The following is a 26,553-nucleotide window of genomic DNA, read 5'->3' as shown; positions in this document are numbered from 1 at the left end:
TGTGATTTAAAGTCCATCCATCCATTATCTGTACACCGCTTCATCCTCACTGGGGTGGTGGGGGGCTGGAGTCTATCCCAGCTGACTCAGGGTGAAGGCAGATTCACCTGGACAGGTCACCAGTCTATCACAGGGCTACACTTAGAGACAGACAACCAAGCACACTCACATTCACACCTACGGACAATTTAGAATCACCAATTAACCTCAACATGTTTTTGGACTGTGGGAGGAAGCCGGAGAACCCGCAAATGCAAACTCCATGCAGAAAGATCCCGGGTGTCCTCACTGGGACGCAAACCAGCGATCTTCTTGCTGAGGCAACGATGCTAACCACCGCTCCACCTTGCCACCCTGGCAAATGAGCCGCTGGCTGGACTCGAACCGCGGTCGCTGCGTCATGGATTATAGCCCTGTACAAGGGTCGCCGTCTTATCCAGTTGAACTACTGGGGCGCCCCTGATTTACAGTCAATTATATTAATTAAAAGTTATTTATTTTTGCTCTTTATTGAAAAAAAAACAACAAGAACGCATATTTCTCATTAAGTTTCATCATGAATGAAACTAAGAAATTGTGGAGATTATTCTAAATTCTGATTCTGTGATCTGGCAACAACTACGTAATCATCAATACTGATTAATTATTTCACAATTTAATTTTGGGGGGGGGCCAGAAGTCGAGTCCAAAACTCCCAATATCTACAATCTACAGGAATATAAAAGCCCAAATAAGCATGATGTGATTTAAAGTCCAATTAATTAAAAGGTCCCACTAAGCTTCATCATGTATGAAACTGAGAAACAAGGGGTCTGTAGATTGTTATCATTTACATGTATAAAACATACCATTAAAAATATGGGTATGAATGCACTTTTCACAGCAGGGTAACAACTATTTATTTGTCATCATTGGTGAATCATTTCCCAGACTCCTATAGCTGACATCTTAAAATAGATTTATTTAGGCCAGAATAGGAGTCTAAAACTCCCAATATTTACAATTTACAGGAATTTAAAAACCCAAATAAGCAGGCTGATATGTGAGTGCACCAGAAACTGAAGGGATTTAGGCTTATGAGTGGGCTGTTAATGTGACTTAAAGTCAATTAAATGAATTAAAGGCCCCACTAAGTTTTATCATGTATGAAAGTGAGAAAGAAGGGCAGTGGAGATGAAAAGCAAACATTAAAAACTACAGGATACCATCCGTATCCTCAGCTTCTGTTGATGCAACTCGAGCAATAATGATCTTTTTTTTCAGAGGCTGTGGGATGAATCCAGGACAAACAGCTGGGTCTTTTAAGGTCTAAGCAGCACCTTACAGTCTTGTACTTGCTCACTGTTACAGATGCTCGCTGCTTAGTTTTCTAGTTAAATGCGCTCCGAGTACAAAAAGAGCAAAAACAACAGTGTTTAGGCTCCTGTGTCACAGTGACCTAGATTCAGAAACAAATCTACCTCTCTGGATTTCTACAATAAAGCCAGATGGACAGATGAGAGATCTGTGACGCAACAGCAGCACAGCCTCTACATGACTCAGGAGCACAGCCATGAGTTAAATGCGGCCTGCTGCTGCACATCCTGTGTTCTATACGATGCTTAATCTGATGCATCTCCACAGAGGACGGTTTCAAAAAGCCTTTATGCCATCCAGCACGGGCCTGTCGGAACACACTGTTACGTAACCTATAAGGTCCATTAGACTATATTCTCTCCAGGCTGCAGCTACTGAAAGTCTGCTGGCTCTTAGCAGAGGATTTTTCTGGATGTACATCTCACACACACACACACACACACACACACACAGTGTTTCTGCTTCACTCAGCAGATGGAGGTTCACTTCTCAGGCCTGAAACAACATCACAGGTTTGCCTCCTACAGATACAAAACAGGACAGGGCACGAGAAACAGCAAAACGACAGAACCCAATCCACACCTCGACCTGCTCAGTAAAGACTCCCGTACCTGCAGCAAGTTCAAAAAAAAAAAAAAGCTGAAATTTAAGATTATCCTCTCGGGAAGAAACCTGATTATGAAGGAAAACTGTGCTTGACGTTCAGCAATAAAAGCACTGCAAAGTTAATTCAGAGTTATTAACGCGGGCTGCCTGCTACGTCGGCTGATCTGGAGGTGTTGACGTAGCTTCCTCTTCGCAGGGGAATTCACCCAACGCCCACCTTTCCAGTAATCTGCTTCACACCAACATCACAACCACCCGTTTGAGGGCTTCGTTAAATAAAGAAGTTGCTGATTACGATAGCATGTAATGGGACGAGTTGATGGTTGTGTGACTTCCCTCAATGCTAACGTGGGAAGAATACTCGAGAAAACCACTCATCTATTGGGGATTTTATATGCAAAATAATCCAGATTGCTAATTTGGTCCGACAACCCCAATGCTTTCACAGGAACATAACAACCCACGTAAGCAGTAAAATCCTACTTCTATTATTATCCAATAATCAAAACTGTCTGTGATCCAAATACTGCAGGATTAGCCAGAGGGTTCAAGTTTTGACGATGAAACGTAATCAAAACAGTTCAAAGCTAAGCCCAAATGCTAAACTCTGCACAGTGTGTCGCTTCAGCACTGAAATGTGCACATGTGCAATACTCACACTGAAGAAAGTGCAATGTCATGGATGGGAGATTATTTCAAACACATCATGTTTCGACTGTTTTTGATGCTTGATAAGAAAAACTCAGACAGTTCTTCTCTTTCACGACTAACTATTTATCGTCTGATAAATGATCATTTAAAGGTTCGTGGAGTTTTATGCCTACTTTTTAATTTCTTTTTTCTAATGACATGGAGTTTGTTGACATACAGGCTCCACATATACACCAGAAAAACCAGCGAGCAGAAGAAGAAAAAACTGAGAAATCAGTTGTTCAGCTACAGAAAGAATGATGTTGACCAAAAACATGTACTTGCGGTTGTTGCCACTACACAACACAAATATCACAACATCAAGTCCTTTCAAGGACTGTGCCCTGCAACAAATTGAATACCCTTTTAAATATGTGAACCAACACACCAGCAACCATTACATTTTGATAGCAAACTATCTGCTTTGGTGCTGGTTAGCTAATGCTAGCACATAGCACAAGATGAAGCTAGGTAGCGACCTAAGCTAACCTTGGTTAGTTAATTGAAAATGTTTTCTAGCTTATTCAGAAGAATTTAAAACGAATGTGTGGACTTGGTGGCCACATTCGTTACAACAAGCTACAAAACAGGAGGCTAACACTAACATGTTGTTAGCATTAGCCTCCTGTTTTGTAGAAAAGTCAGCGCTCTCACCAGCTGATGATAACACAGATGATGTGGTGACATGGTTTTGCATGTTTTGCATTGAATAGCTATCGATCTGTTTTATTGTTTTACTGTTCATTATTCATTTGTGTATCATGAATCTGTTTTACATTAGTTTTTTGACTTTGTACGGCTGCTACCTTGACCAGATCGCCCTTGTAAAAGAGATTTCTACTCTGAGTGGGACTTCCTGGTTAAATAAAGGTAATTAATAAATAAATTGTGAAGTCAAGTCACTGATATTTATACTGCACATTTAAAACAACAAATGTTGACCTGAAGTGTTTTCCAATAGAGAAAAAGGATACTTTAATGCTAATTAGCTATCGCTAGCAGATATTGCTAGCTGTACCTAGCTAGCCACCAAAGCTAACACTTATGAGTTGGGAGAAACCAGCTGACATTTCAAATGTTCCTCGCTCGTTTGTTTTAGAAAAATTAGAAACAAATGTGTGCACTTGACGGCTACATACATTAAAATGAGCTGAAAAACAACAGGCTAAAGTTAACAACAGGCTAAAATTCAACATTCTCACCAAGCTGAAGATAATTCGGAGGATGTGGTCACAGAGTTTAGCCGTGTCAAGTCAAGTCACTGTTATTTAAATAGCACAACTACAACAAATGTTTCCAAGAGAAAAATAAGATACCAATTAGCTATTGCTAGCAGATATTACTAGCTGTAGCTACGTAAGTTATCCTACTAATTTCAATTTTTCTAACAAATATTGTGATTTGTAATATATATATATATATATTTTTTTTTTTTTTTTTCTTTTTTAAAAATTTACAAACACGCGCTCTATATTCTAGTGCACAGACAAGAACTTCAGGCTATAAATCGCTTCAAATATGTGTTTATAATTTCTTTAAAGTAGCATCACAGATAGAACAATTATCAAGCTATGATTGTTTTAAACTAAATAAATAAGATAAATTAACTAATTACAGTAAGAAAATAATAGGAGCTTTCTGTAAACATTCTCGAATGCTGAAGCCGGTCATTCATAGCTCAGGAGCAGCATCTGCAGACAAAGTAAATAAGGAAATAATAATAAAAAATAAATGCAAGGGCAGAACGATCTGTATAAACTGTATAATACATGTCCTAAATTGCAGCCTTTGTGACGTGCTAATTGCATTTTAAATTGATTCATTGTTCAGCGACAGTTTGGACCTGAGAAATGCAAAAATCCCTTTTCAGGAAGCTTTTGGCGACGGTGGAGGAAGAGCAGCCTCGTAAAGCAGCATTAGAGACAATTACTCCTGGTATTATTAGAGAGAAAATGCGGTTGGAGACCTTTAGTTATGTTCTTTTGCTTTTCAGTGTGTTTCTACTTGTGTTTGATATCTTGAATTCTTTCAGGATCAGAACTAACCGAAAGCAGTGCAACTCAGGTACCGACGTTGGTGTTTTCAGAGTTTAAAACTGTAGAGAAGAGAAGAGAGAGCAGCTTTTTAAAATACCCTCTACAGCAAAAACAATGCAGCTGGTTGAATTCTGTGCTCCTTGGCCCTGAAATAGTCTGTGAGACGTGCTAAAGGTTGCAGATAAACACATGGTTTAATTAATTCCTGACACTTTTTTCCCGTGTTTTTGATTATGAAAAGGCTAATAAAAGACCTTCTCAGTAAGAAAAAAGAGGTCAAGTCCGACTCGTGTGCAGAATTAACTCCGACGTAACGCCGTCCAAATTTAAAACTCATTCCTCATTTCCAGCGACTGTGACTGGAACATGCTGATTCAGAAGTACGCTGTGTGGAAAAATGATGAATCCTGGAGAGAATAAAACAAGTGTGAAGTGCAGAAGAAAAGGAGGGGAGTGAAGCAGATGAACCTGGAGCTGTAGATCACTGTGAAGCCTCCAGCTCCTCTAAAGGCCTTTATAAATATTAGAATTAGGAAAGTGAAAGAGTCTTGGCAGAGCTTCGGGCCACACACACCTCAGTCCTTAACCTCTGCAGAAAGAATCCCAGGCCTTCGATCATTCAGAAACCCTAGTGAGGACATTTTCCTGTGATCTGACATGAAATATTGCACAGTAATCCATATAAACAGTGAATTTAACTTTGTTTTTATTGAGTTACGGAGCTTCCTTCCACCTCCTCACCTGAGCAGCTTATTGATTGCGCTTATTCTTTTCTTTTTTTTTCTTTATTATCACACTTTACTGCCACCATTCGTCTCTTCTTCTTCTTCTAGGTTTTATCGCCATGCAAATGAAGCTCAACTTAAATGAATAACGAACCTGAAGAACCCATTATTAGTCTGTCATGATGCCCGCAAGATATCACAAATCACACGGGTTTAGCTTCAGGTGGCTGCTGGGACCAGCCTAAAACCCACATGTCCTACTAAAGAGAAATCATGCTGTCAGGATAAAACGCTTTGTGCTCATGTTTCATGTAAAAAGGTGACATAATTGTTCATGTTTCCTTGGACGTGCTGACAATTTGAAGCGTTTTCACATATGAAAACAATACTTACAAGGTTTTGAGGAGGTATAGATGAGGAAAATGGTGTTTCACAATAAAACCTAATGCTGGTGAGAGCAAAGAGTGTAAAATGTACTTGCCCTATTTTCTTGGATAGTCGAAGAGCAGGATGGCTAAAGAGGTTATTTAAGGTAATTCTGATTATATGTTTATTCTGAAGAACTATGGGTTAGATTAATAATGTTGGATTTATTATTCTGTGAATGATTTAATGTATATTGTACTGAATGACAAGTTTCTCTACTTTAATTTACTTAATTGTAAAGTTAACGAGATGAGCTGTTATGTTTGTTGTTTTTCAGTTGTTGTGTGTAGAATAGCCGATGCTCATGCTGCTGCTAATGAGGATCCTAATAAACGAAACGAAAAAGCAAAATAAGTGCCGTGTCACCTCGACAATCTACCCTATCTGATCGTTATTTCATTTCAAAAATTGGAATTGCATCAAAATTACGCACATATTAAATGATCAAATTATCGATACAAAGCCCACTCGAGGTCCAATAACATAATTCTGTGAAGTAGAAATGTTTAGTAGAAGGTTAAGGATGAACTGTCAAACTCAAATCAATGGAAATTCAGTTTATTGGACGGTACATCTATGTGTTCTGTTGGTAATTAGAGTTTGAATGGAATGAGTAATACAGAATTCTATGTATCAGAAATGGTCTGTAGAAACTGTTTATTATCAGTCGTATTCTTTGCCATATATTACCTGATATAAAAGCAGAGTCTTCAGGTAGTTAACTAGTAGAACAAGATTGTTTTTTGAGGCATTTTCAGGTCTTTTACTCTTTTATATTAGCGATGCAACGAGACAAGAAATGTGGGGAAGGAGAGCAGAGGAATGACTCGCAGCAAACCGTCTCCTAATGGGAATAAAACCAGGCACCAGACGCCCCAATTAACGGTTAATTTTACACCATATTAGAGAAAAAGTTGAGCAAAGTTCTCGTGCAGGTGTTGGTTTAGAGTCAACTTTAAACCCAGATGTGTTTGAGACTTTAGTAATTTAAAGTTTTGGGGCGAAACAAATAAATATGCAGCAAACTAAAGCATTAAAACAGCGCGATTTACCTTTAAACAGGAGAAACAGAACATCTATCAGCTTACAAAGTGAACAGTCGATACGCTCAGAGGGCTTTGTTGCAACAGAAGTAAATAATCTACTGGAGCACGTTTTAAATGGATGTTTAAAGGAAAGATGAAATTACTGAGTCAGTGCCCAAAGTTTCTTCTGGACTTGCTCTCCAAGTCTTTAAGCATTAGCTGAGGTTTAATTATGAGGCATCGAGACTATAGAGGTTATGTTTGGACCAGAACTCACTGACTGGGGTGTTTGTTTTTTACGTAATGTTAAAAATTGAGGCGACTGAAATGATGGTTTTGACAGTATAGCGGCTGTACTGCTTTTCGTGCTGATTTTTTGTTATGATATTACCGTCTGTCGATCTTATTTTAAGGTTTTAAGGGATGTTGACGAATTAAATTGTGAAAATGCGAGCTAGGGATGCAGACGTTTCTGTCGTTAAAAGGTAAGACAATCAGATTCTACATTTTTCTTATTTTAACAGATCAAATTCTACATTTTTGTTTTATTTAACAGGTCAAGTTCTATATATTTTTCTTATTTTTAGCAGGTTATATTCTCTATATTTGTCTTAATTTTGACAGTTCAAACTCTATATATATTTTTCCTATTTTAAGTTTACATTATTCATATATTTGACAGTTCAAATTCAACATTTTTCTGATTTTTAACAAGTCAGATTCTACATTTTTTTCTTATTTTTAACACGTTAGAGTTTATATATTTGTCTAATTTTTGACGAGTCAGATTTTATATATTTTTCCTATTTTAACAGGTCAAATTATACATTTGTTTCTTATTTTTAAACAGGCTCGATTCTATATTCTTTTCTTATTTTTAACAGTTCAACTTCTACATATTTTTCTTTTAATTAACAGGTCGAATTGTTTTTTTTCTTTTATATTGTGAAATACATTTGTTTTATTTTTCTAAATTCTGTATTTTTATTATCTTTATTAAGTCAGATTCTATATATTTTCTTGTTCCCATAGTCACCAGCAAATTACACTAATCACCCCTTGATATTACAACATCTACAGACGGGCGACAGATTAAAAGTAAACCCAGAATAAAGTGTGTTATGAGCTTTTTGGGTCACTACATACCACCAGAATGGCTTCTATGCAGCTTTTCCTCTAGTTTCTGGAACTCTACTGGAGGAATGAACACAAGTCTTCCTAAAAATATTCCTTTTTTTTTGTGTTTTGATGATGACAGCGACGAGCTCTGTCCAACCTCCCAAACCTCCCATAGGTGCTCAGCTGGGCTGAGATGTGGTAACAGCCACAGCGTGAGATTTACATAATGTTCCTGCCCTGCTGATGGAGGTACTGTCGTCCTGGAGATATAAATGTTCCATCAGAGGATAAAGGCGATCACTCAGAACCACTTTGTATTGATCTGCAGTGACTTTTCCCTCTTAGGGGGACAAGTGGACCCGAACCAGGCCAGAAAAATGCCTCCGACAGCAGGTCTCCTCAGCGGAGGGTCAAAGGCTCGGGTTTTTCCTTTAATCCGTGACCCGTCTGTATTCTGATCGATATTTTAGAGATTTACATCTTCGCTGGGACAGATGAGGCGACACACAGAGCAGAGAAGAAGGAGGAGATGGAAAAACTACAGAAAATCAACACGGACGTCTTAAACTTTGCATCAAGACGCCTTTAAAAGCAGGTTCAGCTTCTCCAGGATCATGTAACTCTTGATGCGTCATGTTTGTAAAGGCTAAGGAGTGCCGTGGACTGTTTGAAGTGCTGCTATTGACCAGCCCAGATTCACCAAATACCACACGGAGACACTGAATGTACCAGAGCAGCCGAACTGCTGACACATCACCGTCACAGGCGGCCTCTAACCTTCAAGCGACCAACCGGGCCGACGGGAGGAGAGCGGTTCCCCTTTCGTCTCATGTTCACGGGTCTATGTGAGTGGAAGCGTGGCCCGGTCCACTGCTAGTCGCTTTTATTAAACCGCTTTGTGCCAGTTCTGATTAGTACTGGACAGATTTTGTTCCTTCTCAAAGCATCAGGGTTCTTCTGTTCGAACGCTTCTGATCCGCTTTCAACCTTTTTAATCATAAACGGTGCATATTTAAAATGGTATCTGTGCCGTTGTAGCTTGATATTAAATACTATCCGAGATATTCTTTTTAAAATCTGCCCTTCGACCCACTTTCAGCAGATTTTTTGATTTGTTTGAACAACAGTTTTCACTGCCGGTTCTCATCATGACTCAGATCTACTGATCTCTGGTTATGGGGGAGTGGAAATATGAAATTTAAATTTGATGCCATCATGGAAAGTCCCATCTTTGAGCTCATATTAACACAAAAAAATGACAATGCAGAAGTCAGCTGGTGATATTTTCTGAACCACAAATAGTAGCTCGGAACAATAACACAAAATAAAACACATAGAACAGTTCAGAAACAGTCCTAGAAGCAGCAGAGTCCAGTTTAGACCATAATGCATTGCTGCTAACAGTGCAAAACACAATATTTGTGTTTATTCACTGTCATTTTTAGCCTACATGTGAATGTAGGAGCTGCTTTACAGGAGGTGTTGGAAGGCATGATGGGAAGAAATCACACAAAGTATTGTTTGTAGGGTTGATATTAGGAAAAGGTTTGTGCACTAAAGCATTCTTGATGAGGAGCAAAATGTCATTTAAGATCAAAATCCATACATACGGTATATTTGTCTGCTTTTTAATGGGTCAGATTTTCTATGTTCCTCTTATATTTTGTGTGTCAGATTCTACATTTTTCTCATTCTAAAAAGGCAAATTTTATATTTTTTTATGATTTTTAACAGGTCAAAATCTACATTTTTTTTATTTTTAATAAGGTGTATTTTATATATTTCTCTGATTTTTAATAGGTCAAAATGTATATATTTTTCTTATATAAGCGTGTTAAATTCTACATTTTTCTTATTTTAAAACGGCAGACTTTATCATTTTTTCTCATTTTTAACTGGTCAACATCTACATTTTTCTAATTTTTAATAGACCATTTTTAAAAAAATATATTTTCCTTATATTAGCATGTCAAATTCTACATTTTTCTTATTTTAAAAAGGCCAATTTTACACATTTTTTTTTTACATGACAGAGTCTATGTTTTCCCATTTCTAATTGGTCAAATTGTATTTATATTTTTCTTATTTGTGACAAGTCAAATTCTACATTTTTAACAAGTTTAAGTCTACATTTTTCTTGTTTTTAACAGATTTAATTCTACATTTTTCTAATTTAACAATCCTAGGAGCTCCTGCACTTCTCTTTCAGGGTTTCTGAACTTGTTCAGTTCGTCAAGCTCACCTCCTGGATGAGAAAAGTCCAGCTGCTCTTACGAAAAGGCGACTAATCCACACCCATGATCATCAGTAAGAGGGCAGAACTTCCTCCACGGACTTGTTTACCATCAAACTTCTGTATTGCGGTGGGTCGGCTTCAGTAAAACAACATGTTATGCTAAAAATACCTTGAAGCTTTGGGGGATCATGAAACTGCTGGTTAATCCCTGGATTTGGGACAGCCATTAATCCGTCCTGCTCTACGTCAGGCCTCGGCTATGGGCAAATAACATTTTAGGAGCACCTGATGTAAACAGAGACGGAGGTGAGGGTTTGTGGAAAAAGCGCATCTGTACATATGGTTTCTGTGGTTGAATGTCGCCCTGGTTTTATCACATTTTGCTGTTTATCTTAAACAGAGCTCCCAAAAGAAGAGGTATTGGATCTCAGTGGGACATTCATGGCAAAATAAAGGACAAATAAACAATAAAAAGTGCGTTTTTCCAGTATCTTATACATCTGTTTATCTACAGTTCACAGGAAAATACTGCTCTTTTTGCATTATTGCATTATTTTTACAAGTCTGCAGATGCAGATGAAGCTTTTTACGTATATGTTTCCTATTTTTTATCATATTTTGCCGTTGATCTTAACCAGGACTCCCTAATAGAAGAGATATTGGATCTAAATGGGACATTCATGGCAAAATAAAGGATAAATAAACAATAAACCTGTTCTGTCATGACGTTTCATAGAAAAATGTTGCTCTTTTTGCATAATTACATAAGTTTGCAGACGCAGATGAAGCTTTTTAAATGCATGTTTCCTATTTTTTAATCATATTTTGCTGCCTGTCTTAACCAGAACTCCCTAATAAAGGACAAATAAACAAAAAAATGCATTTTTTACAATATTTTATACATGTGCTTCACTACATATCCTTGCTAAATATTGCTCTTTTCACACAACTACATTAGTTTCACAAGTCTGCAGATGCAGATGAAGCTTTTTACGTGTATGTTTCCTTTTTTTTTATCATATTTTGCTGTTGATCGTAACCAGACCTCCCTAACAGAAGCGATATTGGATGTAAATGGGACATTCATGGCAAAATAAAGGACAAAATAAACAATAAAACTGTATTTTCACTACATTTCACCAGAAAATTTTTCTCTTTTTGCATAACTGCATTAGTTTTACAAGTTTGCAGACGCAGATGAAGCTCTTTACGTGTACATTTTTGCACAGCAGGTCGAGCTACTTGCACATTTCTGTTGCTTTTTAACCCCTTCTGCATGCATTTGTTTATCACAGTCAGGTTTTCAGGACACACCAGTGTTTCCTGGAGGGGTTGACAGGTTTGCAAAAGTTGTTTAGCCTCAGTGTTGATGGAGAAGATGTGGCTGGAGTTAGTTTGGAGGAGGGAGGGTGTGTCTGCAGGGCCCTGATGCAGCAGCAGCAGCAGCAGCAGCTCGGATCTGACAGCTGGCTTTATGTCTCACAACAAAAAAACTGTGCAGGAAGAAGAAACACCCTGATCTGTGCAGAAAGCATACGAGGCACACGCAGCTTCCTCCCCCTGCTGCATGCTCCAAACACACACACACACACACACACACACGCTTGAACTTACTCGTTTTTCACGCATCTGCTCTCATGAAACACTTTATCCAGCTGGACCACAGCCTGCCCCAGGAACACGTCCAGCCCGATGAGCGCCCGGTGCATCACGGTGAGGACGAGCTCGTTGCTGCCGGCCGGGTACCCGCTCCTGCCGCCGCTCCTCTCCAGCACGCCGGGCTGCAGCTCGAAGGAGCACTCCTCCCTCCACTCGGGCTCGGTGGTCTTCTCCACCACGCACGTCGAGTACTTCTCCTTGCCCAGCTGGATGATGGTGTACACGTCGCTGGTGCCGTGCTTGCCCTTGCCCCGTAAGCCTCTTCCTCTCAGCACCGTCACCTGGACGTGCGTCGGTAGCCATCTCTGGTCCTCCTCCACGGTTAGCGAGGACATGTCCACCCTCCCTCCCTCCCTCGCTCCACCAGCCCTCCGCTCTCCAGACGCACCGAGGACGAGGCAACAGCGGCGGGGGGGGGGGAAGAGAGAGAGGTGGTGCCGGTGTCCGCCCGCTCCCTCCCTGCTCCGGCTTGAGGGGGGGAAACAGTCACATCAGCTCCGGGGTCAGCGGGCGACGATGCCGCATTATGGCCGGTGCTTGCTCGCCCCCCCTGGCTGCCTCTGTGCGTGTCCGTCGGCGGTTGAGCTCTGCGGCAGCGTCCGTCCTCCTGCCTCCTCTCTCCCCGCCGTCCGGGCCTGTCTGCGGGCAGCGACGTCACGCCTCCATCGTCGTCGCTCCGCAGGACGAGGAAGTTGAGCAACACATGGCTGCCCGTGAACGCGCCTGTGCAGAGAGCAGGGCGGGATGGTCCCTCCGTCGGCGTGTTGTTCCGCCGCCGGAGCAGCGTTCACACCGAGCCGTGCTCAGAGCTGCTGCTGCTGCTGCTGCTGCTGCTGCAGGCCTCCGAGCTGCAACACTGAAAGACTGCACAGGAGAGGCAGCATGCAGCGAGAGAAACACAAGAGCCCCCAGGACACGGTGCACATGTTCACAGCAACACAGGGAGGATACAGGAGCAGCTCCTTTACTGTCACTGTGTGCAGCTTTTTTGAAATGTGCACATATGAAAAACCTGATAGAGAAATGGTATGTGCAAGGGAAGAGTTCACTTTATTTGAATATAAAAACATGTCAAACCAACACGGAGGTTAAATGAGGTCAAAAACACAGTAACTCCCAACAATCAGACATTTTTAAAGGTAAAGTAAGAAATGTGCACATATGAAACATAAAAATCTAATAAAGAGGAATAGTATGAGCAAGTGAAGAGTTCATTTGCTAAACCAGATAACTCCATCTTCACCAACCTTCAGAAAACCCACTTTTCCATCGTCTACCTGAGACAGCATCAATCAGACTTCAGTCATCTCTATTGTTGTCATTTCTACTGAGTCAGATCCACTCACCTTGATTGATATCATCTTAAGCAAACGACAAAAAAAATAAAAATAAAATCTACAAAAATGGAGTTATCTGTTTCTGCAAATGAGCTCTTCAAGTGTGATCTATGAAAACAGCGATGAAGCTTATTGTTGACGTTAAAAATATAACTGATGGTGCACATTGCTGAACATATGCAGAAGTGCATTGACTTAAAGTAGCCCAGAAAAGTCATGACATGAACTTTTACAGTTTCTTAGACAATGAGTTTTCTTTTTTTTTTCTTAAACTTAAAGATATTCGGTTTACTTGACTATAAAAACACACCTTTGTCAAACCAACATGGAGGTTAAATGAGGTTTTTGGTCTTTAATGCAAATACATAGCTTGAAAACTGGCTTAAGCCACAAACCACAGATCAGAAAAGCTGCATATTCATTTTTCTGTCAGACCGATTGACTGATTGTTGCAGCTTTAATCTTGATGAAGGTGTAAAACCTGACATGAAAGAGGGATCTAGTCTAAAGATTTAACGTGTTTTGCGCAAACCAGAGGGCAAAAATGGACCACAAGATCATACTAAATATGTTTTCATCTTGCATATAACGGTGTTTTGTTGATGCACTTCCAATAACTAAAGGCTGTTTAGGCCTTTTGGTCATATAGTCCAGTTACTTTAATGCTGAGACAAAGTACAACAATGAAACTAGCTTGAAAACTGCCTTAAACTGTAACGCAAAGACGAAAACAGTTGCATGTACACTTTCTGTCACAAACTGCTGCAGCTTTAATCTAATGACAGCGTAAACCTGAGTTCAAAGAGTGATTTTGCACTTTTTGTGCAAACAAGAGGGCACAAAGTTGACAACCAGATCATAACAGATGTGCTTTTATCCTGTACATAGAGTTGTTTTGTTCAAGCACCTCCAGCAACTAAAGGCTGTTTATGCCTGTTTATCACAGAGACTCAAAGATACTCCAGTTATTTATTGTTAGAAGACAGAACAGCAGTACAGTTTCACATTTCAGGATCTTGAACCAACTTGAAAACTAAATTAACCCACAAAGTGAAGATTAAACTAGCTGCACGTTAATGTTCTGTCACAAATTGTTGCAGCTCTTATCTGATGAAGGCATAAACTCGGACATGACAGAAGAGTTTAAGTGAAATATGTTCAAAGATTTTGTGCTTTTTCTACAAACTAGAACTCACAACTTGCTCATAAAGGTGTTTTGTTCATGTACCTCCAATAACTGAGTCTAAAACTCAAAGCTTTGCCATTTGTTTTCATTTTAAGACTGAAAACAGCAATAAATGTTCTAGGTTCAGAGACAGGAGCAAACCTGAAAACTGAATTAAACTGCAAAATGATGAAGGTGCAAAACCTGAGATGAAAAGAGGATCTAAGTTGCATAAGAGTTTATTCTTTTTGTGCAAACTAGAGGATATAATTGACCACCACATCATAACAGACGTGCTTTTGTCTTGCACGCTTTCATAAAACTAAACCAAGGCCGAATTCTCACTCTGAATACCCTGAACGCTCGCAGCTCATCTTTCTGACTGTGTCGACTCTCGGCAGCATCGCACAGCCTCCGTCAGTGGGTGGAGGTTGCTCTGTTGTCATGGAGACGGATCTGTTGTCGGGCATGCTCAGTAGCCGTTTCATCCACGCAGCAGTTTTTGGATTTCTTCTTCTTCTTCTTCTTCCTCCACACTGATGTGAACATTTGATCTCGACAAAACGAGTACAGCTCAAGGTCCACTTACTGGCTTTAAGGATCTTGAGATGTTGAGGTCAGAGGTCTTTAGATTTTAACATGATACTTGCACCATTTTCAAGGTATTTCATAAAAATTATTGAAAACTGTAAGACTGTGCTCCTTCTTTGCAGCCAGTGATGTGTTTTTTTGTCATTCTTTTGATTATTCGTAGTTATTTTTTTGTTTTCTTTAAAAAGAAAATACAGTTTGGCCTCAGATGTTCTGGCTTTCACGTAGTTTTTTGCAGGTCAGGCAGGTATTCGTTCAGCTCGGCTTCACAGTGTCCTGCTACATTTCACTCTGACAGTCTGCACGTCAGTGTTTCACATATTTAGAAACAGGTGCAGGTTCTGGCTCACAACATAACACACAGCACATGCTGCAAGATCAGACTTTAGTCAAAAATATGTCCTTGAACTGTCCTATAAATAAAACCGCTACCCCAGGTAGAAGCTTTAGCAGAACCTGCACAGCGCTGTGAAGTATGTTTACTCAAGTTCTGTATTTAAGTACAATTTTGAGGTACATTACGTGAGCTTTTCCATTTTATGCTGCTTTATACGTCGACTCCACCACATTTCAGAACAAAATATTCTACCTTCAGCTCCACTACGGTTATTTTTCAGCTTTTAAGATAAAGATTTTAAACATAATGTGTATAATTTACATCGTAAACGATTAAACTAATGGTGCAAAAATCTGTGAGAATTCAGGCTCATTTCAAACACTGATGACTTTTGAACAGCTCCTTTAAATAGTGATTTTTGGCTTTATTTCAATAAAACAGTCCAATATCTCAAGAAAAACTGGACACAGATCGGCATATTAGAGCTTTTTTTTCTATTAATCATGTTTGGAGCCCTCAGATTTATCTGCTGTCTCTATATAAAACTGTGTAAAGTAATCAAAACCTGCAGCAGCGACAGCAGTAACATGCTGCTGGCACACTGCTGCTGCATTATTAATAATCTAATCATGTCATATATAATAATATATCAGTCAGAGGAACCAAACCAGGACTTTTACATGAGTACTTTAACAGCATAGCTTGATTCATTTTGTCTATTTTGATTTTTGGTATAAGGTTCTTTTTTTTAATCAGACAATGAGTATTTTTTCGATAGGAGCTGTTATTTTACCTTGACATGCTTGGACTGTCACTTCAGTCTTCCTCAGAAACGCCATCTGACGTCTGTGGTGACGCGTCTTTATCAGTTTCTGAGGAAGACCGAAGTGACAGTCGAAACATGTCAAGGTAAAAACAGCTCCTATCTAAAAAAATACTCATTGTCTGGCAAAAAAAGGAATCTTATACTTTAACTGCATGTTGCTGCAAATACTTATCAGTCTTTACTTACGTAAGATTTTTCATGCAGGACTTTTACTTGTAATGGAGTATTTTTTATATATACTTTTATTTAAGTGAAGTATCTGAATGCTTGTTCCACTGCTGGAGCTGCATTGACAGATGGACACCAGAAGGTTTCCAGACTGTAACGAATGAACGTGAAGCGGCATTTTAAGAGCTGCTCGGTGATGTTTTTGTGCTGCTTAGTGATGGACAAAAACATTCAATAAACATGTTCGCTTGGCCTCTTCAGTCTCAGAGTAAATATTAACAGTGTTCACAGCAAAACGGAGCAACTGGAGGAAGTGTGCAGCTTTTCTGCCAAAATAAAACAAAATATAAGGGAAGATTAAACAAAATAAGAGTTAAAATTACAAAAATTGTATCAATATAGAATGAAGGATTTGTTTATATAAAATAGCCATTTGAACACACTTTGTGTCTTTTACAAAGCCTAGAAGTAACCCAGAATACAACTGACTGAACTTTTTATAAACCGACTTTTCATAGAGAAATATGCAAAATATGCAAATGAATTCAAGCTGTGCAATTATAGCACTTTGAAACTGTGCCTTAAGTCTCTTTCTATAAGTTTTAATGCTTTAATGCTCAATTTAGTGTTTATTTGTTAGATAGTAGCTGATGATAAGAACTCAGGGACGATTTCACAAACTTAGAAATGGATTCAGAAACAGCAGGTGCATCGACATCAGGTTAACATCTTCTTTCTAATAATTTTCAAAATCTTGTGCATATCTTTTTTTGTGCAAAGTGTGCAAGGCTGCAGGAGGGATTGTAAGCTCCGGGGGTGGTGGGGGTCTGGTGAATGGTCCATCTCAGCAAATATTTAATCCTCTCGCTGTTTATGCTCACAGACAATCCACTCTTATGTAATACACATTTCCTGTTGTTATATGCAGAGTTATTTTTTTTTATAGTCGCTAACATTCTGAGCAAGTTAAATACAATAAATGTAGTGTTGTTTGTTTGTTTGTTTTTAAATATTGTTTATTTGAATGCGTAATGAATCTTGGGGGGGAAACTCAAATAGAACTCAACAGATCTGTGGGCTTCTAGCTGGGTTCAATACATGCTGGAGGGGATCCTAAACTGTTAAACAAATCACATTCAGGCCACACGGCGTCTAAATATCCCTCTGTACTGTTAGTTTGGGAGCAGTTATAGACAAATATAACTTGTTCTGTTTGCATATATATTGCACAATGACTAAATGAAGCTTTGCAGGAAATTTGCTCTTTTGCCAAATAAAGATCCCAGTCTTGTGCACTCAGTTGTACTCAGTGCTAATTAGCAGTTGCTAGCAAGCTAATAATGTTAAATTAAAGTTATGCCTGCAAAACGTTAGCATGTTAGCCTGCTGATGTTAACACTGCCGACATATAACATGACAGAGCAGCTTCCATGACTTAGGGGGACTCTCAGACTTGTTTTTGGATATGATTATTCATAAAAAGCCAATTCAGGGTGCTTCATGCAACTTATGATAACATACAATCAAAGAGGATCCCAACTAATCTCTTTAAGTGACACTGGAAAGAGCAAAACTGCCCTTTAGGTAAACGAAACCTCCTGCAGAACCAGGCCCATGGAGGTCAGACATCTGCCTCAACTGGTTTGGGTGAGGTGAAGGGAAAGAAAAACAATAAAGCTTGTGGAGGGGTGGTGAGGCGCCGAGAAGCCTGTAGAGAGGATAAAATACAAACTTAACGGAGAGGAAGGATACAGAGTTAGTGACATGCAACGCTGACTCATAAATGACTGGAAAGTATAACAGAGGAGAGTAGCGGCGAGGTGCTCGGTGCATCATGGAAAGTCCCTCAGCAGTGTAGATCTACAGCAGCATAACTGAGGGCTAAGGCTATAACGATAGGCTTCATGAAAGAGAAACGTTTTTAGCCTCATCTTAAAAGCATAGAAGGTGTCTGCCTCCTGACAACAGAGGAACCTGATAACTGGAGGTTCTGCCTCCTTTTCTGCTTCTGGAAACTCTGGGAACCACAAACAACCTGCAGTCTGAGATTAAAGGCCTCTGTTAGGATGATATAATACAATAAGTTCTTTAAGATAAGATGGAGTTTGGTCATTAAGAGTTTTATATGTGAGAAGAAGGATTTTAAATTCTATCCTGGATTTTACAGGGAGCCAACGAAGAGAAGCTAATATGAGAGAAATAACATCTTTCTTTCTGGTTCCTGTCCGAACTCTGGCTGCAGCATGTTGTAGAGAGAGAATAATGAGACATCCTGATAGCAGGGAATCACAGTAGTCCAACCTAAAAGGTACAAATGCATGGAATAGTTCTTCAGCATTGCTCTGATTTTGACAGCATTGTGCAGGTAAAAGACGGTTGGATGATTATGAGTGAGTTAAAGGTGATAAAGGTCAAAAACAACGCCAAGCTTCCTCACAGTGGTTTAATTAGGCCACAAAATGCCATCAAGAGCAACTTTGTGGTTAGATAGTGTGTTTCTGTGGTGCTTCGGGGCCAAACACAAGCTTGAAATTTGACGAACTAATTAGTTTCATAACATAAATATAATTGGGTGTCATCTGCATAGTAAGGTACCTCCATGAAGCACAGTGAAAGCTAGTTCTTGTCACATCATTGTGTGCATGAAGTGTTGGCGTTTTCAAGAAATTGTATGACGATGAATGATGTGACAGTTGGCAGGACTTTCCCAGTCGTCAAAGAGATGCTGAAACTGTGGCACATCCTGTTTGTGGTTTCATTAGTAGATGTTTCCATCACCTGCTGTAGAAAACATTTAGAAAACATATATATATATTTTTAAAATCTCCTTTGATTGTAAAGTCAACTTTGCCATCTTCATGTTGGTTATTGGAAATTATCTGTCTCTGATAATTAATTCCTCAGTCAGAGCTGCCTTATGTCTGCTGCATGTTTTAATTACTCGCATCCTTGTGGTCATTTGTGTCATTTATCAAGCTGTTTGCAGTCTACAACTCTCTACTTCTGCCAATTAAGTATTTTTAAATTCTGGTTTCTTTTGTCTCGTGCATACTCGTAGTCCTCTCATCCGTCCCCCATGTTTTGTTTTTGTCACCACTGAGACCCTGTTTGCCTCCGACCAGCTGTCACTGTGAAGAAGAATCTGCTCCCGGCTGACTCTCCTGCTTCAGTCTGAGTGAACTGACCCGACCTGCAGCCGAGAAACGTTTCGTTCAATCAGCGTATGTGAGGTCGCGTCAGCGTGAGAGTGACTGATGTGAGGACCGGGCCGTCGATGCTGCTGCTGCTGCTGGTGATGAAGTGCTGAACGCCGCACAGCTTGTATGTGACATATATAAAGAGGGAAGATGTTGCCACAGCTTGAGCTGAGCAAAGTGCACAGCCTCTGCTTTGTGCCAGTTTATTTACTGATAAACGAGTTAAATGGGGTCATTAATTTAGATTAAGTGTAATTAATTGGCTGTTTTGCGCGTAGTAATGGCATTTAAACCGCTCGTACGCTTGATCTGAATGTACACGATCACACAGAGAGACCAGACTGTTAAAGAAATAAAAATAAATCAGATACAAGTGAAAATCTGGCAGCAAGGGTACCAGAAAAAAGTTTAAAAAAAATAAAAATTGGTGCAATACTTTAACGCGTAAGGCATCTAAATATTGTCTAAGTAAAAAAATATGACAAAACTCTACATAAAATGAACACCTCGTCTTAAAATTTGCATAATTTATTGTTGCTCATTCAGAAGTAGAAGTCTATATTTCAGTTACCTATCAGTGTCTGATATGGAGATGTAAAAGAATCACATTAAATACTAGTGAGAATCTTTCAGTGAGGGTCCCAGGAAATCCTGTTAAAAAAAATTATGGAATACAGTTTTGTTTTGTTTGTTTGTTATTTAAACTGTGAAAACATAAAAATAATGTGTAAAAAAATAATATTTTTATCTGATTTAAATATACAGTAAAACTTTATAAATTCATGACCACACATTGCAAAAGAACTCCTTTTGGGATTTTTGATTAGACGCTATGTACAGTTTTTTTGTTTTGTTTTTGTTTTCTTCTTTAATTTCATATTGTTGTTGTGTAGAAGAGCAAGAAGTAACAAAAAGAAGCACAACAAGACAGAGCAATGCAGTGTAATAAAAAACAAAACATAAAAGACTGGAAGATAAATCTTCGCGCATAATAATAGAAATACTGCTAACAGCCAGTTAGCTTAGCCTAGCCTAGCCTTGCTTAGCTCAGCTCAGCTCAGCCTAGCTTAGCATAGCATAGCTTAGTCTAGCCTAGCCTAGCTTGGTTTAGCGCAACTCAGCTCAGCCCAGCCTAGCCTAGCCTAGACTAGCCTAGCCTAGCCTTGCTTAGCTTAGTTCACCTCAACTCAGCTCAGCCTGGCCTAGATTAGCCTAGCATAGCCTAGCCTTGCTTAGCTCAGCTCAACTCAGCTCAGCCTAGTCTAGCTTAGCTTAGCCTAGCCTAGCTTACCTTAGCATAGCCTAGCTTAGCTTAGCTTAGCAAAAATGAAATAAACAAGAGAAACAAAGCCAGGCTCTGTTTGATGCTAACACATCCATCTGCCAGCACCTCGTTCAAGTTATTTGTAATATCTTGTTTGATTAATCCAAACAAAAACCACGATGAAAGTTTTAAGGGAAGATGGAAGAAGTACTCAGTTCTTAGTAACAGTGCAACAAAAATACTCAGTTACAAGTAATAATCCTGCATCTATCTAAGTTTAATCAGCAAAACACTCTCAAAGACTTGATCCTATGGAAGTTATTTACCCTGTTCACACATCATGAGCAACACAATCAGTCAACACTGTGGCTAACTTTTAAACTACAACGTACTGATGACAGTCTCAAAAACACAGATTCAGGTTCCAGACTTTCATCCGTAACAAACCTAAAAAACAATCCTGTCAGCTTGTATTATTCCTCATCAGAATTGGTTTCTGATTTAAAGGCAATTACTGCATTTTTACAACTCCACAGTGTGTTGTGTAGAGTGTTTGAGCAGAGGTGAGCTGGTGTGCTCGAGCTGCAGCGAGCGGTGGGCGGGTGGGTGTTTTAAAAGGTGCGACTTTATAGATCTACACTTTCTTGATGAAGCAAAACTGGAGAGTTGCATCTGACACATTTAATGGGATTATTTTTTATGGAAATAACTTCAAAATATGTAGCTTTGATGCTCAGCGATGAGTTTTTAGGAGTTTAAATGGACTTTTAAGTATAAAAGTATTCACTACATTGACTATAATCTGGCATTACATTACTATTATTGATGCATTAACATACAAGCAGCATTTACTGTAAATATTGGACCTGACTGGGGTGATTTTGTTTGTTTTTCACTGTAATGTGGTTTCATTTAGTGTAAAATAATTCACTGTATTTTACATAATTCCTGTTTACGAGGTGCTAATCTGCAGTGGAGTAAAAGGTAGAGTTTTCCTCTAAAATGTAGAAGCACAGCACAAAGAAATAGAAAAACGTTGCTCAGAACTCCACATTAGTGCGTCATTAGAGTACATTTACTGAGTTACTTTGCATTTGTTGGCGCTTTTAGCAGGAAGCCGGAACAAAACAACTTCTTAAAATAAGAAAATCAAAATTAATTTACTCATATGTTACTCCAAAACAGCAAACATTTCCCTGATGTCCAGCTTTTGCCTTTTTAAAGATTCTCATATATGGATTTTGAACAAATTGGATCACAACAATGTGCCGTTAACTTTTAGAATAAACTGGAAAACAAACAGAAAATTCCCCCGATGATATTTTTTAATGTGTTTTACAGTTTCCGATGCTCAGAAACACGTCAGTATCCGATAATATCGAGATTTCTGACGCCCAGCGTTTGTTTTCCCGCCGCCCGCATGTGACATATCACTTTATTTGCCAATTCGGATTGACGGGAAAACACTTCTTTTCCCTCTTTAAGGGGATTTTCTTGGCGGTATTTTGACAGAAGCACTTGAGATTTTCCACTCAGGTAAAGGCCGAGTAAACAGAGCGAAGAGGGCGGCAACGTGGGCCTCTTAAATCATCTTTGAAGTGGAAGAAGAGGCTGAAAATGTGTCTTTTATGACATCTTCTACCCTGTCCTACACTCTCCATCCTTTATTTTAACCTCTTTCTGGCTTGTTTCCAGCTTTAACGAGATGGAAAATAGTTTTTTCAGACTCATATCAACACTGTTATGACTTGTTTGGCTGTTAGAATTCAATTTGTCCCTCGTGGTCACTTTATTTCAGATACCAGGATTGTGTGAAAAATGTTTTATATGGAGTTAATAGTGGCAGCAGTAATGAGGTTTGGGGATAAATTTGTTTTTATGGAATCAGAAATGCACGTTTTAAAGCAAGACAAAAAGAAATAAAAGCACATTTTGCACTTCAAATAAGTAAAACATGGAGTGAAGCGATTTTTTTTAAACAAGATGCTGCAGGAAGATTTAGCCAAGATGAAGTTTTGGCTGCGGATGTGATTTATGCAGGAGCTGGTTTGTTTGGTAGAAGTCCAGAGCAGGCGTTAAACAGCATCAGCAAATACATCTGAAGGTTTTTCTGCAGAACATGACACACGTTAAAGAGGCATGTAAAGTGTTGTGATGTTCTAACGAAAGGAAGAAGACTGACAGGCAGAAACGTCTGACCTCTGTGACCTCATGACGTCTTTGTTCTGTGCTCATGCAAATGAAAACGCAGTGGAACAGCTGACACGCTTTGCATGAGCTGTGAGTCATCAATGAGGGTTTCCACATTTTTTAAATTATGCATCTGTTGAAGTTTGCATTTTGAGTCTGGAAAAGATCAGGTACTCTGTTCAGAACCATCCATCCATCTATTACCTATACACCACTTAATCCTCACTAGGGTCATGGGGGGCTGGAGTCTATCCCAGCTGACTCAGGGTGAAGGCAGGTTCACCTGGACAGGTCACCAGTCTATCACAGGGCTACACTTAGAGACAGACAACCAAGCACACTCACATTCACACCTACGGACAATTTAGAATCACTAATTAACCTCAACATGTTTCTGGACTGTGGGAGGAAGCTGGAGAACCCGGAGAGAACCCACGCTGCACGGGGAGAACATGGAGACTCCACGCGAACCAGCGACCTTCTTGCTGTGAGGCAACAGTGCTAACCACTATCCACCTTGCAGCCCCTGTTCAGAACCAGGGAGGGAAATTTGACAAAGTATGGGGACCCTTTGTAAGATACCTTTCAAATCCCCACTGCGTCTACTTACATCCATCCTTAATTTAGTTACTGCAGTTCCAGACTAGGGAAGGGGGAATACAGATAAGGAAAGAGAAAAGAGCTCGACATCCAGCCTTGTACATCTCTTGCTGCTTTGACGACTTGTTACCAGCGTCACTCTCTGATTATGTTGGTTTTTGCCGGGGATGTTTTGCAGATTGCTTTTATTTTTTACTGTCTGTCTGTTTTTGGTCGGTTTGTCTTTTTCACTTTTGGGCTTTTGGGTTGTCACTGTACAAAATAGAATCTGTGCTCACCGCTACTTTTTACTTTATACTGCTGAAGGAAATCTTTGTTAAGTCTCTTGTTTGAAAATTCAATAAAAAGATCACTGATTAAAATATGACCATCAAAAAACAGAAAATAATCAATAATACGAAACTCTGGTGGCATTTTTCTGCATTTTGAGAACCTTTACTTTTGATAATTTAAGTGTATTTTGCTGATAAAGCTTAAGTAGCTAAACTAAGCGACATTCTGAATTGTTTTCATGTAAAAACTGTGCTTCTTTTGCTTGAGTAAAGCAGCTCCTCCACCTCAGGCAGCCGTGAGCTTCACACAGGACTTGAAGCCTGCAGCGCCCTCTGTTGGGCAACAAACATTCTCCGCTTCAAGAACAAAACTTCAGGCAACCATGAGCTCATGAATCCTGGAAACAAACCTCAGTCCGCAGACGTTAAACGCCTCAAAATGAAGCTGGAAACAGATTAACAGATTCAGACTGTCAGACTGTCTGAAGCTTTCTGGTTGAGTTTAACGTGTTTTACATCCTGCAGCCAGTTTATCTCATTAAAGCGTCCTCCTGAGAACAGTCACTGCCACAGACGTGATCCATAATGTGTCGCATATATAAATAAAAAGGTGCCAAACATTCCCGAACAGGTAATTTATGTTATAATTTAGAAAGTTTGCTCTTTTGTGCACGTTTAAAGACGTCAAGTCAACACACCGCTGCCTTTATGGACTAATTAATTTGTCTGTTAAGTCGTTTTTCTCTCAAATCTGTCCTTATTATTGCAGCTTTACTTGCATGTTTGACCTTTATGGTGCAGAATGACGTTGATGAGGATGAATTAGTCAACTTCAAAGTGTTTTTATTTTTTTAAAAAGTCTTAAAACATGTGTAGATGGAAGCTCCAATAATTGTATATGTCTATAAAATGTAAAAGACAAAATGGTATTAAATGGTCCATAATTACTAAAACTATTATATTCATAAAACAGACTTAAAGTAGCAAAAAGAAATCATAAATTACTTATACAGTTGTTTATCTTTTTTATTTTGGTCGATTTGAAAGTAAAGTCATTAAATTGCACTTAAAGATGCAAATAAAAAATATGTGTAATTTCATAAGAACTGGACAAACTTCAACTTGTTAATGTTTTATAATATATTGAAATAAAGAAGTACAAATACAGTAAAAATGTGGCAGCGAGGGTGCTAGAAATAATGTTGTTTTTAAAAAAAATGATATACTGCAATGAATAAAAACTGTGAAAAATGAGGAAATAATGGAGATAATGTACAATATCTGTAAAATAATTCTATATTTTAGCTGATTTAAATACAGTTAAACAGCATAATTTTCAGGGTTAACTATGAATTAACACATTTCTTCTGTGATTTTTTTTATTAGATATTATTTGTATTTGAACAAAACAAGGAAAATCTGATTTTTAAATTTTTTTAAAAAAGTTAAAACTTTTTTTTTTTCTTTTTTTTTGTATTTTCTAGCCCTTAATGTACACAGCTTCTTTTTTCATCCCAAATATCAGTAAATATCTTTAAATAATATTTTGTGCAATTTAATGCTTAAACGCTGTGAAAGAAGAAAATAACATTTATAAAAACACTGATTTTAATTTTTGATGCAGACTATTCACAGTTCTGGCCTGTGTGTTTTTCTTAAGGTCAACATGTAGATTAATAGTTTTTTTTTTTTGTTTTTCTAAATCTTTTTTGTAATTTGACAAAACTAAGAAAAATGTAAAACTACAGTAAATTGTTTAGAAAAAAAAAGACAGTCAAAAGCTGCTCAGAGCTGATAAACATCAAGTAAAATGAGTCACAGCTGCTAAACTGTGCTTCTGAACATGTTGCTTTCTGGGTTATTTCTTGTTCTAACAGATTAATTATTTCTTCATGCAGTTCGGACCAAAACGATGTTTGAATGCAGCCTGACACCTCTCAACGTCCCCTCATGAGCCCAGAGACCGAACCAGTCCAGGGCCTCCAACAGGCTCTAAATGAGGGGCTGAAATGTTTAGCAATATTTTCTTACAAACTAATCTGTCTAATTAAGATATTATCCTTGGCAATCATAACGACGGCGCAGAGATTTCTACAGAAAGCCCCTGGAGGAGATCAGCCCTGAGCTTCAGGGGCCTCATCAAAGAGAGATTCCTCGTCTATTCCTGGAGCCGAGCTGCCAATCATCCCCTCATCAGGCCGCAGATTCATATCGGAGCCTGACACCGACAGCTGTTACGTAACCGCAGTAATCCACATGACGGTGCTGTGATTGAACACACACACTCTCACACACACTCACACACACTCTGCTGTAGACAATGAGGGCCAGCAGCTGCCACACACTCGGTCTCAGATAGACGAGGCCTGCCATGGATCCAGTTCAAGCACCAGAGTGCAAATGGCCTACTTAGAGTTTAAAGTGAGTAATTAGAAACCTAATCAGGGCTCACTTTCTCACCCTGATGAACGTAATGAAATGCTGAGCTCCCGTCCTCGTACGTGACTCTCAGAGAGCCGGACTGGAGCAGCTGTGGCTGCCAGTAAACGCAACATCAGTCACCGGTTCATTAATAAACCCAACGAGACGCATTAAAAGGAAGGACGATGATGATGATGATGATGATTTTTATGATGATTGGTTTTGCTGTCATTAATACTGCTACTACTACTACTACTAATAATAATAATAATAATAATAACAATGATGATAATAATTTTGTGTAGGA

The 26,553-nt window shown here is 39.0% G+C and overlaps 1 protein-coding gene across 1 annotated transcript in view; it reads right to left on the bottom strand.

Moving 5' to 3' along the window:
• rab11fip5a (RAB11 family interacting protein 5a (class I)) overlaps positions 1–12,491 on the bottom strand; it is a 40,732-nt gene extending 28,241 nt beyond the window's left edge. The window contains exon 1 of the mRNA XM_008278954.1: positions 11,834–12,491. Within this exon, the coding sequence (XP_008277176.1) occupies positions 11,834–12,213 (380 nt within the window). The 5' untranslated portion in view covers positions 12,214–12,491. The remainder of the gene's footprint in view (positions 1–11,833) is intronic.
• Between the last annotated feature and the right edge of the window lie 14,062 nt (positions 12,492–26,553).

The sequence above is a fragment of the Stegastes partitus genome, unplaced genomic scaffold (assembly GCF_000690725.1).
Source record: "Stegastes partitus isolate 25-593 unplaced genomic scaffold, Stegastes_partitus-1.0.2 Scaffold139, whole genome shotgun sequence".
NCBI lineage: Eukaryota > Metazoa > Chordata > Actinopteri > Pomacentridae > Stegastes > Stegastes partitus.
Note: the sequence above shows the minus strand (reverse complement) of the source record. Positions and strands in the feature narration are given on the sequence as shown.